Source organism: Notechis scutatus, chromosome 4, assembly GCF_049901735.1.
Source record: "Notechis scutatus isolate UNSWTSFEM ecotype Mainland chromosome 4, rNotScu1.2, whole genome shotgun sequence".
NCBI lineage: Eukaryota > Metazoa > Chordata > Lepidosauria > Squamata > Elapidae > Notechis > Notechis scutatus.
Genome location: NC_142012.1, coordinates 135,999,718 through 136,016,958, shown reverse-complemented (window position 1 = coordinate 136,016,958; position 17,241 = coordinate 135,999,718). Strand labels below are relative to the sequence as shown.

Here is a 17,241-nt window from a genome sequence, read left to right as displayed (position 1 = left end):
CCTCGTTAAGAAGCAGATGCCATTGGGCTGAAGAATTTCTTTCACATAAATTATTTTTATGTTTGCATTTGAAAATGAAATCTTTCAAGTTTAATAAAATCTAGTTTCATTAAGAAATATTCTTCAAAGCAGTAGGAATTTTACTTCATGTAATTTTAACAGAAATTGCATGCACATTATTGGTCCTTAAAACAACTCAAGCATACTGCTATTATACTACAGATGTGGCAACTCTAATATGCCAATGCATTCTGAGCATCATGCATTTTTTACTTGTTGTAAATCTCCCAAAAAAAGATAAATTAATAAATAAAAAGAAAATTGTTACCTGTGAGAAATAAGACTCTCTGTACCCACTTTGATTAGTTCTTAGAATAGAGTAGAGTAGAGCAGAGCAGAGCAGAGCAGAGCAGAGCAGAGCAGAACAGAACAGAACAGAACAGAATAGAATAGCTTTATTGGCCAAGTGTGATTGGACACACAAGGAATTTGTCTTGGTGTAAATACTCGGTATACATAAAGAAAAGGTACATTCGTTAAGAATCAAGAATCATAACGTACAACACTTAATGATAGTCATAGGGTACAATCAACAATCAAATCATACTAGGAAACAGTTAATATAAATCGTAAGGATACAAGCAACAAAGTTACAGTCCTACAATCACAAGTGGGAGGGGATGGGTGATAAGGAGTGATGAGAAGATTAACAGTAATAGTAGTGCAGACTTTGTAATAGTTGAACAGTGTTGAGGGAATTATTTGTTTAGCAGAGTGATGGCTTTCAGGGAAAAACTGTTCTTGTGTCTAGTTGTTCTGGTGTGCAGTGCTCTATAGCGTCGTTTTGAGGGAAGGAGTTGAAACAGTTTTATGTCTGGGATGTGAGGGGTCTGTAAAAATTTTCACAGCCCTCTTTTTGACTCGTGCATTATACAGGTTCTCGATTGAAGGCAGGTGGGTAGTAATTGTTTTTTCTGCAGTCCTAATTATCCTCTGAAGTCTGTGTTGGGTTGCAGAACCAAACCAGACAGTTATAGAAGTGCAGATGATAGACTCAATAATTCCTCTGTAGAACTGTTTGCATATTTTTAGGCCAGTCTATTAGCATACATCTTCTCTTGTGAACAGAGGAGCACTTTTGCTGAGAAATTAGCCTTCCATGATAGTGTAGTTCATACAAAACTAATTGTTTTGTAATTTGTAAATTTTAATTGTTCTTTGTAAAGTGGTAAAGACTTAAGAGGATACTGCAACCTAACTTTTAAATAATCATAGCTAGATCCAGCCTGCATTGCACAGTATAAGTACTTTTTAATATTTTTCCCACTATGTCCATGTGCATATTTGCAAGCGAAGAAGTGATTTAATAGTGACCATTATGATATTACATATTGACATTATTACTTTCAGTTCTGTATTGTTTTTTCTTGTGGCAGAATCCATAAATCTAAATAAAGCGGTGTTGCTGTAATTCAGCTTCTCACATCATCCTGTTTTCACAGGTACACATTTGCGAAACAACTGAAGACACAATGAGATTACTGCTGATCCACTAAGCTTGAGATAATTTATGGAAATGTTTTCTAATACAGTAGCTTATTCTTTTTTTAAAAAATGCTTGTTAGATCCCTTGCATTAATCAGCTATATTTAATATTAATGATTTTAGAACTACTTCTATTAAACTTTTGAGGTTTATTTTACAGCCCTTCCCCCCCTTTGCCTTGTGCATGACTTTACAATGTTATACAACTGAAAAATCTCAGATGTGGCAATATGAGCCTAGTAATAATAAGTTTCTTTACAAATCCAACGTGAGATGGAGAGATACAAACAGATAATTTTTAGGATAAAATATCCTAATGACAATGTTTTAGGATGAACCATCCCAAGCAATGCAGTTGGAAGACCCACATATTTTATACTGTAATTCACAACCAGATTATTAATCTGATGAAAAAGTTTTTAGATCAATTTCACAAAATATCTTATTGAAATAGAATCCTGCGGACATTTGCTCAGAACAGGGTTTACATTATTACTTTAGAATTTCATATCACCATTTAATTATGAAATTCTATTGATATTTCTATGAAAAAAAATGCAAGCGGGGTTATAATATAGATATTTCCATTGTAATTATTTGAATCTGTAGCCTAATTTTACCTAGAAATTAAAAGCTTTAATTTTTTAATTAACTACTTGGACACCTTGTGTTGAAAATGTAGATTTTAAATAGGATTTGTCTCCTGGCAAAACTTTTCCCAACTTTTTAAATAAACAAATAAAGAAATATTTCTGAAAAAAAGGCTTCCTTTTCAAATGCTTTTTTTTCCTCGATTGTGTTAATAGTCTAAAATGGGAAGCCAGTTTTGTTCACTTGCAACCATTCCAACTGAAACTTAGGTGCTCTTGAGAGTTAATCTCTGATTTCTGTTTGTTCCTAGAAATACTTACTCCATTGTCCCTTTATTTGCTTTCAGACTCTGCTTTCTTCCCTGGTCGTTGTGCTGAGATCTTTGCCAAGGGACAGAGCATTGGGAACTTGGGGGTTCTTCATCCTGATGTTGTCACCAAATTTGAGCTCACCATGCCCTGTTCTGCTTTAGAAATCACAATTGAGCCTTTCCAGTAAGAACATCCTCCTTTGGCCCAACTTCATTCTCCATTTTATTTCGTCTTGCTACTGCCTAGCAGTTCTCTGTATGTCAAACTATTAGACCAATGTTACATTAGGCTTTATTAGGATTTAATACCTTATTACCGTAATAATAAAAGCTTTGTTAACCAGTTAAAGGCTCTTTTTAACAGTTAAGGACATCAGTCCTTTTTTTTTAAAGGCAAAGTTCAGTCAAGTATCATAAATATGTATTGGCTAAATATTTTTTGTTATCTCAAATGATCTAGTTATTGAAATATAGACTGTTAACTTATGGCAGCTGCTCCAAATAGAGTGATAATTTATAAAAACAAATGTTAACTAAATTGAGAGGTTAAATTTTTCCTAAGCATACATGTGTCTTGTAAGCAGAAATAAACTTGTGTCCCCCCCCCCCCATGGTAGCTACACCATACATTTTTATTCTATTAAAAAGATGGTCAAAATAAATTTATTTGCCTACTCATTTACCTTTAGTTGTAGTATATACAATTGCAAGTAGCTGTGTGTTAGAGTAAATTTTCCATGGACTCTGCTTTTTCCTATACTAGAAATAGAATAAGGAAGTTTTGCCATTTGTATGTACTGTGGTTGCAAATGCCTGAAATATATTTTTCTCCTCTAGACATCATGATGTTGTCTTGCAGATTTTCATATTGAGTAACTAAGTCTTTCGATGAAAAAATGCCCAACTAATGATCATAGGAGAACTGAAGTTGTGGTGATGATGAGATTACAGGGAATTGAAGCAAAATTTTGGACACTAGTGATTTATGCTGAAAAATCTCACTTGTTAAATGGATTCCCAAATTTGGGACACTAGTGATTTATGCTGAAAAATCTCACTTGTTAAATGAATTCCCAATAAATATCTTTAACGTATAGACCACTTGGATGGAGTGATCAAATTAATAGAGGCAAGGCTATAGGATCTGAATGCCTCCTTTCAATGTTAATCATGAACCCATTACGTAGTGTCCATATCTAGTTCTATATGTTTGCAAGCAGTCTTGCTTAACATTTTAATTCATATTCTACAAGAACTAAAAATGTAATCAGAAAATTCTGTATTTGTTAGTGCTTCCTTGCTAAGAGCATTTGACATTTATATTTTGAAATATTCTCTTGCTATATAATATACTACAGGTACAGATATATGACGTATGTATTAATTTAAAAAATATAGAAACACACAATTTGAATGTAGCAATTGATGGTATTTTTTCAGATTATGTATTTAGCATATAACAGTAAAATGATACAAAAATAGAAACATTGTATAATTTATAAATAAGAACATATACATGCAGTCTTGTTGAACAGCATAGACTAGGTGCTCTTCATAAAAAAAGTTATGTAAACAAACCCAAAGCTGTTGGGAAGACAACATACATTCAGTAATCTATTTCAAATAGATTTGTCCTACTTAATTCAATAATGCATTGTACAGTAAAGCCATGGTTTAGTATATCCTTCAGATGTTTGTTAAACTCCAATTTATATAGGTTACCTCATTTATGTAATTATATTATATTCGTGATGTAAGTGAATAGAGGTGAAGTCCAAACAAAAACATTTTATATCTAAAATCTGTTAAATTAAAAGCTATGATATGGAGGTTTTACTGTCTTCTGGTCCCGTTATAATGCAAATATGAAGAATAATTGACCAGTACCACTAATAAATTATTCCAGTCTCCATACGTGCTTTCATATAACCAATCATCTCATCCACCCCTGCTCATCTGTAACGTTTAGAACGAGAATGAGTAAGAAAAAAAACTGACAAGCAACTCAGCAACTTTTTCTTGCATTAGCATTAGAATGCAAAATGCTGCTTCCTTTATGCTGTCAGTGCTACATTCCTAAGAAACATCTACAGTATTTTGAAGTAAGAATTTTATGTCTTCATACGATCAATATCTTTCAGACCCCTTCTTATTCAAAAATACAAATCAGAGAAAAATTAAAATTCAGACCTCTATTTTTATGGTATGTAAGATAAAAGGTTAGGATGGAGACTGGCAGGGCCATTTAAACCCTAGAGTCGTGATGGTGAACCTATGGCCCGCGTGTTAGTGGTGGCACGCAGAGCCCTGTGGGCACACAAGCTGTCGATTCAGCTCAACTCTGCCACGCATGTGTGTGTGTGCCTCCCGCCAACCAGTTGGTCTTTGGGTCTCTGCTGCGCATGTGTGGAGGCCGGGGTGCATACGCGGGGCAGGCTGCATGCCTTGGGATATGTGCACATGCGTGGGGGATACGTTTGCACATGCGTGGGGTGTGCGCGCATGCATGGGGCAGGACACATGCACAGGGGGCAGGGCACATGCACGGGAGTGCGGCGCATGTGCAGGATTTTGGGGATGCATGTGCATGCACGCACTTTGGGCACTCGGTGCAGAAAAGGTTAGCGATCACTGCCCTAGAGGAATAGTGCGGCATCTCCATTCCAAGGAAGATCATAGATTGCATTTATCCCCAGGCACATATGTTTACAAACTGATGAAGACTGATATTGTACTATATTGTTTCCTCAATGCAAACTTACAAAGCTGGTAATTCTTAGTAATAATACATCAATATACATAGAATTAAACGCCATTCCCGATTATTTTTCTTTTTTGGTCAGTGACCATCTCTCTCACACTGAATACTAGAATAACTAAATCCCATCTTTAATCTCCAGTATTAGCAATCCTAAAGAGCTTATGCAAAAGGCACATTCCATTCTCCCATCATCCCAGCCCCCCAGCTACTGCAAATCTTTTTAATTTGCAGTCCAAAATCTGGACAATTAAAAAACAAAACAAATGCATAGCATTTAATTTAATCCAAAAAATGTATATAGTAGTGGCACAAACATTGTAGCACTTAGACCAATAGAAGAATAGGTTATAAATTTATAGGGCACTTCAATTTTTGTTTGCCGCATAGCTACAACATCACTGTTAGAAACCTTGTGCCAAGAACATAATGATTTACGAACGATAGTTCTGGCAAACTGCCGTGTGATCATTAAAACACCAATCCCCACAATAAATTTTGCAAGCACTAGCAAGATAATTTCACTAGTGATGGAAGAAACACTGTAAATGACACCTTTAGATGCAGCATTTGAACCAAAGTGATTATTTGCCCAAAACCCAATAATTGCTCCTGCAGAAGCTCCTAGAATAGTGGTAGTATCCGCTCTAGTTGGACTGTAATAATCTAGTTTGGGATAATTGTAGCACAAGAACAGGGGCACAATGATGCAGAATGCTGGACAGAAAGGGCTGGTGAGCATCAAGTGTTCCACAATATCCCACGTAGGAGAGGAAACAGCAGTCAAAAATAAGGAAATTAGACTGCCGACAACGACATCCTGGAAAAACACATAAAGATATTAGAGACACTAGTATGAATTGAAAAACAGGTTTAGAACATTATAGGTCTAGTAGACATACGAAGAAATACCTTAAGAATAAATGCCAAAGAGAAACATAACTAAAATGCAAAAGCCTGGTATGATGTATGTCCTTCAACTCCTACTACTTCACCGAAGCAAAATTTAACTGAGGAATCTTTATCACTTGTATACTCTTCATGGGCGGAGGACAGGAAAGAATTTCTGCAAGAGCAGTATTTGCAGAATTAAGGTAAGATGTATAGACAGACTACATACTCATATATCACTGTATGCAAACCCACAATTTAGATTTGGATCTTCTTGCTGAAAGGCAATGAAGTAATACTTCTTAAATTAAGATTTCTGATGGCTAGAAAGAAAGAAAAAGTCAGTCTTTTGTTTGCATCAGCCTTTCTGTCCTGTAATCTCTCAGTTTAATAATTCAAAGTTGTTCTTTCCAAAGGCAACTAGACTTTCTTTGTTTTTTTCCTTTGAAAACGTTTCACTTCTCATCCAAGAAAGTTCTTCATTCTGAACTGCTTTAGGAAAACCATTTCCTGGATGACTGAGAATCTCCAAAGGCACTTAGTTTAATAACTTCGTAATTTCTCTGCAAGAATTAATGTTCCTTCCTTAGTTTACTTTTTTGTGGGTGATTTTAGGCCAACGATTGGAGCCCACTGCCTGATGTCATGTTATTTAATGAAAACTGAATTATTTGTGACTATAGTAGATCGATCTTATTTTTTATCTATTTTTCATATTTCTGAACTACCCATTTAACTCAAAGAGGGAATCTGGAGGGTGTTCAGTGATGTACACCCTCCTGAAGTCATCTTGACTACATTTATTAAGAAAAACAAAAGACCAGTTTTTGAATACTTCATTACTGCTACTATAATCTACACTAAAGAAGTTTAAAACATCAGTAATGCTAGTATATAAATTAATTAATTTCAAATTAATTCCATTCCATACAAAAGAAACAAATACCATCACAGGTTTTTTTTCATGAAAGTTTTTCTTTCACACACATATGCATGGTCATTACACTAATTCTACACATATCTTCATTAGTCTGCTATCCTTCAGAGATATTGAATTACAGCTCCTATTGCTAGCAGGGATGGTGTAGTCCAAATATTTGGAAAGCATCATTCTGGGGATGTTAGTACAAATTTCTTCACAGAAAATCCATGATTTTATATATTTCTTTAAATTCTGATTGATCAGATACTATATCCTTAATTTGGAGCTGGCTGCTCCTGCATCCTGGCAGAAACTGAAGTGGTTCATCATCATATTCCTGCATTACATGCCAAGGGTTATATTATTTCAAACATTATGGTGCTCCTTATGGTCTTATGAAGGCCTAGAGGCACTGGTATTTTGTTTTCATCTTCCACTACTATAATAGGATACACAGCAAGTATACTATAGCCAAATGGTTGTAATTACTAGGTATACTAGAGTATATCTAGGTTTAACCCTGTGTATATGTATATACGAATATAAATTATTACTGTTGGATTTAATAGATTTCTTCAGAAAATTGCTTTTGGAACTATTCCCATATGGGATTATGTCAGAAATGGAAACAACATGGGATTTACAAGAAGTTTAAAACAAGAGCTAGCAATAATCTAATAACCCGATCTTTCTTGGAAAGTGCCATATAATTTAGCTGTAATAAACAAAAGTGTGAAGTATAAAGAGTAGCCTTCAAGCAAAAGGATATAATATTTCTAGGGATTAACGGTTCATTAGCACCTGCATTTGTGAATAAAAATATTTTTAATCCATGTGCATAAAGATGATATTCAAAAAGAAACAACCAATGTCAAACATCAATACATTTTTTTCGTGCTACAATATACTGTATATAGTATAAAACTTCAATATAATATTTTAATCACTCTATGTCTTCCTCCGCATTTCATTCTGAATTTCTGTGTGTGTGTGTGCGTGCATGTGATGAGAACATCCTTGAAGGTGTGTTGCCAAGGGATTATTTGTGTTGTAGCACCCACACTTACCTTAACTGATCTTTAAAAACTAAGCAGAATTGAACTGGGTTACTACATAAATGGCAGATCAAGAAGAAACCCAAGTTACTGCTAGACTAGGAAGTTGAAAGCTATCCTAGAAAAAGGTGATAGAAAGTCATTGCTATACTGATGCTAAGAAAACCTCATGAATATGTTTGTGTAAAAATCATGAGTCAAGTTTGATTTGGGAGAATTTACTCTTACTTATATACATAAATAAACTGGTTAAATTTAAATTACTTTGGAAATAATTTGTATTGGATCTATGAAAATGCATATAACATGCAGAAAGGCTCGATTCAGTCATTTATGTAAACACACGGATCAAAAACAGGGTAGAAAATAAGTCACCCACACAACCCTATCATCTTGGTCTTCCTTTCTGAAAAACATCTTGCATCTGAATACATTTTGTATCCCAGGATTCTGCTTTGTTAGCATATTGCATCTCATGAAAACTTGAGTACTCTGTCCTCAGAACTCTGGCTGACTCCACAGAATTCAGGGACAGAAAAGGGTATACCACATATCCCATTCCCTCACTTTGAAGCTTTCCATTCATTCAACTATGCGTGACACACAGATCTCGTCAAGAACTATGCTGTCTCTGGCACCAGAGCATGTTCTTTACCTCCAAGTACTCCTGTGTTTCTTATTCCCTCCTGTGTAATGAAATTTTATGAGATTAGTAATTTGAAGCAAGAACTCGTAAGACTTTTAGGTGGTGGGAATGGACCATCCCATCATTTAATGGCAATCAGGACTGCAAAAGGTTGTTATCCCTTTGTCAGAAAAAAGCCTGATGGGGGGAAAAGAGACTACTAAATCAATCAGAAAAGTCTAGTTGAGACTTCTGGAGATCAATGTAGCATTTTATTTTAGAAACATGAGCACATTAATAGAGATCTCTATGTTATTGTATATATAAGTAGCTTCAAACTCCAGAACATCTTATCCTTAATTTCATTTCTGGAGGTAAGAAAAACTATTCACAGAATTGTAAACTACTGAGATGAATTGACATATAATTTCATGAAGGTCATGATGCTCTTTTAAGACAACCAACAAAGGTTTCCCTTTTAAAGAAGTATTTTTTTTCTATCATTACATCCTGAAAAAATATGCACAGAATTTTTACTGATTGATTAACTAACTGGGGTAACTAAGCTCTATAATGGGGAAGAGAGAATTCTCTGTTCTGACCTAAATGTCTTGATCTAATAAGGTAAAGAGTTTTCCATCAAAATTCATAGTGATGAATAAAAAACAAATGTCGCCATTAGCAGCTATCATTATTTAAGACGTTTATATGACTAAGCTGAAATTATCATTAAAATGTCTTGTTTGATCTTCCCATCCTGTAAATAACATGAAGTCTAACTTTCAGTAAATGCACTCGATCATAGCTGCACTATATAGCAAACGAGGTAAAATAATGGAGTTTTACTTCATAATTTCTTCTAATTTGATTAGATCACACCTCAAGAAAAGTAGAAGTACAAATGGCAGTGTTAGACACTATCTAAAGCAGGGGTGTCAAACTCGCATCATCACATGATGCATGGTGACTTTTTTCCCCTTTCCTAAATTGGGCATGGGCCTGGCCAGTTCATGACGCATCTGGCCTGCAGGCTGTGAGTTTGACATCCCTGACCTAAAGGCATATAAAGATATATTTCCTCAGTGAGCAAAGTCTTGAATCACGAAGAAACAAATTTTCTATTATTTAGGTTCAGATTTGAGAGATGTCTACAGATTCTTTGAGCTTGTATTAGAAACAAAATTAACTTAATGCTTTGTATTTAACTTTGCTGCTATACTTTGCTATATCCTATCTTTTCTTTAGCTCAAGGCAGAATACATAGCCCTTCCTATTCTTAATGTCTCTCCCAACCCTTCAGAGTGGTATAATGGATTAATGGTATAATGGATTGAGAGTTCCTGGTCCAGAGTTACTTAAAGAACACTTATGGCTAAGAGTTGATAAGTCTAGATTGCATCAGTTATAAGCTAACATCTTGAACATAATGCCATATTCACTGGCTGGCTGCTTCTACAATGCAAACCAAAAAATGATATTTCTCGAAATATAAATTGTAATATTATCCTACCTGTGAAATAATCAAAATCAAATTTTTCTACCACATAAATTTTACAAGATTAATTTTCAGACTGATTATTCATTAAAGCAACAGCCACTTTCAGTATATATCAGGTATCCAGAAAAATTTCCATGCAGTAGTTGCTTCAATTTTTGTTCTAGGTGGTACCAAACAATTCTTGCAAGATTGGTTAGAGGAGCTTTCCACAGATGTCAAACTTACAGTGGGAGCTGTAGAGTAACAAGCTAAAGATTTTGGCTTATTCTCCTTTTAGATACAGAATAACAAATCACTGTTCTTGATTTTCAAATCCTGGTTTATGAAAACATCATGCTAGAATTTCTTAGGTTTCTTTAAGTGGAAAGCTTAGGAGAGGCATGTGAGAAGTGACAAATAAGTTGCTTCTGAAAATTTAACTACATATTCTTTTAATCATTTAGTATATATATATATTTCCATTTATACTAACACAACAGGTAAGGGAAATCCAACAAGCTACATAGGCATATCATAAGGAGTAATATAGAGATTCAGTAACATTCGATGCAAACCGTAATAACTCCTAAATGATGACATACACATAGTGATGTCACTAAATAATTGCACAATTATGGACTTGCATCAAAATTCTGTAATTTAAGTAATGATGACATCATGAGCATTTCATGATTTGTTTTCCTTGCCTCTCATCTCCCAGCAGTTACCTATGGTAAAAACTTACCAGCACAGTGTGCATTCCTGTGTAAATTCTGCTGAGGCCTACCAGAGATGAAAATAAGAAGGCTCCCAACAGTCCAAGTTCAAGTGGATACTAAAAATATAAGGGGAAAGAATATTAATAAAATCTTTATTCATCACTTAAAACAGTCCATCCACAATTTAGTTTGAGGATACCATAAATCTAAAGAATTAGAATCTTCCTTTTCTAAACCTGAGATGAAACGACTCAGACAATGAAAAGGGAACTTACGGCTTCCCAAGAGTCTTATTTGGATGAGTTACTTGAAGAAGATAGATGGTGAAATGTTTTGTAGATAACATCAAGTGATTCCATTCCAAAATAAGCCTCCAAAGTACCCCAAGCTAAATGAAGAACTCTAAATAAACATCTCCACAATTGAAAGACTAATCAAGTAGTGCCCAAAAGTGAATTTGTGCATATCCCCCCAAAATCCCACTGGGACAAAAGATCCTCATTTTACAGAAATGAGATTGAGGATGTAAAATAGTCCCATATTCTAGGAATGACTTTTTTCAACCAAAATTAAAAACTTGTTAACACTGTCCGATGAAGAGCAATACATGAGAAGGAAGAGGATGAAACAAAAATGGACTGTAATAACACTGAAATACTTTGAGGCTTAGGGACTGATATTTGACCAAATAAGGCAATGAAATTAGGTCATGGAACTTGACTAGATTAAATCAGAATTGCTGCTTCCTACCTTGTACTGGTTTGCAGTCACAGATACAAAAGTGAAAGAGATGGCAGTGGCTGCCATTGCATGTGTGGATGGCATTCCATATTCTGCATTCGTCTTCTTTTCTAGCTTGACAACAGGTGGTGAACGTGGACGAGGCCACTTCAGAAGGTCTTTCATGACTTGACCAATATACATAACTACCTGGAAATAGCAAAGAGACATTTTCCTGTTTATTTAGTTACGTAGTAAGCAAATTTACATGGCTGCCCAATTCATACACCGCTGACTTTGGGTGGCTTACAACATTAAAACTACAAAATAAAATCCATACCGCCCCCCCATAAGACCATCTGATAAGCCACTTGATCAGCTCTATCTCCATTTGGGATCTCCAGTCCTGCTGAATAGCCATGTCTTTGGCGTTTTTCAAAAAAGCAACAGGGGAGGAGCAATCGTACCTTCATGGGAATTTAGCCCCATAGCGAAGGAGCCACCACCACCAAGACACTTTTCATGGTCCCACTAATGTAGACCTCTAATACTTGGGACCCACACCATACCCTGAATTCCTGCCCTGATGGGTTGGATAAATCTAACGGAGGAAAGGTGGTCCTTCAAACAGTCTGGCTGCAAACCATTATTTAAAGTTTAAAATGAAAGATAGAGATTTGCCCAAGGGTTAAAGATAAGTAGTTGGGGGAAACCTACCCCAACCTGATCAGCTCCAGATGTCATAATTCCTAGACATACAGAGAAAGTTGTTCTTGGAATTATATGAATTAAAAGTCTAATTCATCTGTAATTCATTTGCTGCTGACTTATCAAAAAACAGACTAATAAATAATTTTAAATGGCCCAGAATAAAAAACCTGAGGTCAGGTAGGAAGTATAGGACTCCCACCTTTTTTCCCCCTGTGGCCCTAAAACAGAAGAACCAAACTGTTCTATGCACCATCAAAGACCTTTCTAGGAGTAATAAGACTGTAATCTAAAAATGCAAAATATCGATAATGGCAGGAACATTAAGCAGTGACATTACACATTTAAAAATAACAAAACAAGTCAATGTAATGCTAAAGCAATGCATCATAAATGCAGGAGGTAAAATGTTTGAAAGTCAGAACAGAGAACATCATAACTTCAAACATTACAAGTTACATCTAAAGAGAAAATGTGTTTCTACTTTTGGGGAATGTAGTTTTCTTAGTGCATCCTTGAGCAAAGGTAACACAAACTATGTTGAGCTGAAATTACAGTAATGTTTGTTCACTTACCAATTTTGCATAATGACCTAATCATATAACAGACTATATAGAATATAGAAGTATAATAAACATATCAATCAAAGCAGAAAACATTTAAAGCCTAATCCACAAGCTAAGAGTTTCCACTCCCTCATTCGCTAAGGAGAGTTTCATACCAGCTTGACCTTTGATGGAGGCCAGTCCATGGGCATGGGCCATTACAGGAGATATTGCTTCTGAGCTTTGCTCCCCACCCCGCCCCGGTTCCCTGAAAAGAAAGGTTAAAAACTTCTACGGAGAGCACGTTGGAAGTTGGCGACACATCCTGTTGCAAGGTGAGACTTTGTATTCCAGAAAATGTGTATTGGTTATATCTTTCATTGTTTCTCTACCAAATATTGTCCCACGTGCATCTCTCTCTCGCTCTCTTTCTCCTTTATTTCTTTTTACTTTCTTGAATTTTATGTAAAACTTTTCTGGGTGTTCAACTTTAGTAGTAATTTACTTAATGGTTTTAAACGATGGGAGAAAATGAGTAAAGTAGAATGCACTTATGAAAAATGTAGATATCATTTGGATTCTAGGTATGTCCACTCTTTTAGTTGATGTTAGCAAGTTTCCCCTTTGCCCCCCAGCATTTAGTGAAAAAGAGATGCCATCTCAATTAAATTTTATCCTATTTCCAGCTTTAATATCAATATCTTTTCTGCTCCTTTGGTACACCTTCCTTCATGAAATGAAGTTCACAAGTTATACACAATTCCTTTTTAAGTTCAAAAAGGAACTAAAGTATATGAGTGACCTGGAGGCATCCGGAACACCATGGCATCAAATATGACTGTCAGCAATAACTTCAAAATTCTACCACTCCTAATCTCATGAGAAAAAAATATATAAAACTGCTCCAGAAGCCTTGAAAATTTAAGATAGGAGATTTATGGATTGTAATTTTCATCTTCAATATCTGCATAAATCACTTGCTGCAGATGTGTCACAATTCTTTTCATGACCATAGAACACATAAAATGATAGCAGAATTAATGTTTGGGCCTCAAGGTCAAGGGTCTTTTTATCAACAGTATACATCTGGAGATTTGGTGTGAAATGACTCTTAAAAAATGCTTACCATTTTTATACGTTGACAAATGACTTTCATGGAACAGAAATGACTATTTTTGTGAAAATAGGTATTTGAAAATAAGCCACTGAAATTCAAAATGAAATTGTGAATGGCTAAAAAGCTGAGAAACAGTTAATGCCATATGCGTGTAATATAACAATGACTTCAAAATGCATTTTCATTCTATATTTGGGATCAACAGCAGACTTCATCAGTTAAGCTTTCATCAGACTGAAATTAGCATACAATTAAATATTTTACTTTTTCAAGTCTGCTAGATCCTAGCCATCTCGTAAAATAAAACATTTAACCGTTAAAAAAACTTTTTTTAAAAAAAATCATTACATCAAGCCCCCTGATATTGCTTGCTATATGAAGTTTGTTGCCCTGCTTTATTAAATGAGAAATTTTTGCTGATTTGATGTTAGGGTAGGAGATTCAAATGAACATCTTGTATATTTCAGACAGATTTGGTAATTTCAGAAAACTACATACTGCCAATAGATTTGCATGTTTAGTAGATGGATGAAACATTCCTCCAGCAAAGCTTAAATAATCCTGGAAAAATCAGTATCTTGAATACTAGATGGCTGTGCAGGTTATAGCAGACTGCTGAATCTGTAGAGCAGATCTTAAACCTGACCTTATCTTCTGCTTTGGCGAAGCAGCTTCTTACTAGCTTATTTTCCACGCACCACCTGGCATCCCCCCAAGAATGGCATATGAGAGAGTGGATTTCACAACTTGTGCTGCTTTCTGGCAATCAAAAGTTAAAATGTAAGCATTCAAATAATTTCTGTATTACCAGCAATTGCAGAATAATATGGTGGCTGGAGGATTTGGCCATACAGGTGAAACTCGAAAAATTAGAATATCGTGCAAAAGTTCATTTATTTCAGTAATGCAACTTAAAAGGTAAACCTAATATATGAGATAGACTCATTACATGCAAAGCAAGATAGTTCAAGCCGCGATGTGTCATAATTAAGATGATTATGGCTTACAGCTCATGAAAACCCCAAATCCACAATCTCAGAAAATTAAAATATTGTGAAAAGGTTCAATATTCTAGGCTCAAAGTGTCCCACTCTAATCAGCTAATTAAGCCATAACACCTGCAAAGGGTTCCTGGGCCTTTAAATGGTCTCTCACTCTGGTTCAGTAGGAATCACAATCATGGGAAAGACTGCTGACCTGACAGTTGTGCAGAAAACCATCACTGACACCCTCCATAAGGAGGGAAAGCCTCAAAAGGTAATTGCAAAAGAAGTTGGATGTTCCCAAAGTGCTGTATCAAAGCACATTAATAGAAAGTTATGTGGAAAGGAAAAGTGTGGAAGAAAAAGGTGCACAAGCAGCAGGGATGACCGCAGCCTGGAGAGAATTGTCAGGAAAAGGCCATTCAAAAGTGTTGGGGACTTTCACAAGGAGTGGACTGGGGCTGGAGTCAGCGCATCAAGAGCCACCACACACAGACGGATCCTGGACATGGGCTTCAAATGTCATATTCTTCTTGTCAAGCCGCTCCTGAACAACAAACAACATCAGAAGCATCTTACCTGGGCTAAAGAAAAACAGAATTGGTCTGTTGCTCAGTAGTCCAAAGTCCTCTTTTCTGATGAGAGCAACTTTTGCATCTCATTTGGAAACCAAGGACCCAGAGTCTGGAGGAAGAATGGAGAGGCACACACTGCAAGATGCTTGAAGTCCAGTGTGAAGTTTCCACAGTCTGTATTGATTTGGGGAGCCATGTCATCTGCTGGTGTTGGTCCACTGTGCTTAATAAGTCCAGGGTCAATGCAGCCGTCTACCAGATTTTGGAGCACTTCATGCTTCCTTCTGCAGATGAGCTTTATGTGGATGCTGACTCATTTTCCAGCAGGACTTGGCACCTGCCCACACTGCCAAAAGCACCAAAACCTGGTTCAATGACCGTGGGATTACTGTGCTTGATTGGCCAGCAAACTCGCCTGACCTGAACCCCATAGAGAATCTATGGGGCATTGCCAAGAGAAAGATGAGAGACATGAGACTGAACAATGCAGAAGAGCTGAAGGCCGCTATTGAAGCATCCTGGTCTTCCATAACACCTCAGCAGTGCCACAGGCTGATAGCTTCCATGCCACACCACATTTAGGCAGTAATTGCTGCAAAAGGGGCCCAAACCAAGTACTGAGTACATATGCATGCTTATACTTTTCAGAGGTCCAATATTGTTCTATGTACAATCCTTGTTTCATTGATTGCATGTAATATTCTAATTTTCTGAGATTGTGGATTTGGGGTTTTCATGAGCTGTAAGCCATTATCATCACAATTATGACAAATCATGGCTTGAACTATCTTGCTTTGCATGTAATGAGTCTATCTCATATATTAGTTTCGCCTTTTAAGTTGCATTACTGAAATAAATGAACTTTTGCACTATATTCTAATTTTTCTAGTTTTACCTGTACTTTGGAGAGATACCCTAATTGTACAAGAGGTAAATAAAACAAACATTGGTAAACTCAGATCAGTCTATAATAAAATCAAGTCTGAATTATACAGCGATGGACAAATTAACTTGTGTGTGCTGCTGTAGAGAGCCTTAGAGAGAAGCTTGGAGAAACAATGCAGCAACAAATAAAATATGTCTTTCTGATGTTACTTATTGGGAAATGAAACATCTTCTAGAATACAGCCAAGCTCAAACAGCACCAACGACTCCATGGTTCAATCCTGATGTTTTAAGCTCGGAATGTGAGGAAAGCATTAAAAAATGAAACAAAACAAACTAGCTTCATTCTAGCTTCCTAGAGTATAAGAGAATGAGAGAAAAAAGAAATGACTGTCAGATTGTCAAGATTCTATTAAAGTAGCCTGTATCAGTAAAATGTAATTCCAGTTAAATTTATAAACTTGACTAAACTACAATTGAAATCATCACATTTCTCTGCTACTAGACATATGGAGAAATCTCTAAACTATATGCCAATCAATAGAGTATCAACTTTGTTGATGTACAGAAGAACACTGAAACCTGGCATGCAGTTGAAATTTTAAGTGGGTTTGGTAGCATAGAATTTCATAAAAATTGAGATTTTCAAAAATAATAAATCTGATAAATGGACTAGGTCATGGAAGTCAAATCAGTCTAGTATCACTCTGATTTTTCCAATCATACTTGGCAAATATTATGACTTGAGATATAATAAGGAGAACATCAATACAAGCTCGTCAGGTGATACTAATAGCAATACCATATGTTTTTAT

At 35.7% G+C, this 17,241-nt stretch overlaps 2 protein-coding genes across 3 annotated transcripts in view; one reads left to right on the top strand and one right to left on the bottom strand.

Moving 5' to 3' along the window:
- The window catches only part of FARSB (phenylalanyl-tRNA synthetase subunit beta), a 36,346-nt gene extending 33,238 nt beyond the window's left edge, over positions 1 to 3,108 (top strand). Inside the window, exon 17 of the mRNA XM_026664145.2 lies at positions 2,483 to 3,108. Within this exon, the coding sequence (XP_026519930.1) occupies positions 2,483 to 2,634 (152 nt within the window). The 3' untranslated portion in view covers positions 2,635 to 3,108. The remainder of the gene's footprint in view (positions 1 to 2,482) is intronic.
- A 746-nt stretch (positions 3,109 to 3,854) lies between these two features.
- The window catches only part of SGPP2 (sphingosine-1-phosphate phosphatase 2), a 46,645-nt gene continuing 33,258 nt past the window's right edge, over positions 3,855 to 17,241 (bottom strand). Inside the window, exons 3-6 of one of the 2 annotated variants that reach the window (XM_087965025.1) lie at positions 11,644 to 11,823; positions 10,920 to 11,009; positions 8,728 to 8,758; positions 3,855 to 6,024 (exon numbers count right to left, since the gene is read on the bottom strand). In XM_087965025.1, coding sequence (XP_087821151.1) covers positions 5,852 to 6,024; positions 8,728 to 8,758; positions 10,920 to 11,009; positions 11,644 to 11,823 — 474 coding nt within the window. In that variant the 3' untranslated portion in view covers positions 3,855 to 5,851. The remainder of the gene's footprint in view (positions 6,025 to 8,727; positions 8,759 to 10,919; positions 11,010 to 11,643; positions 11,824 to 17,241) is intronic. The other variant, XM_087965024.1, reaches the window with a different exon arrangement.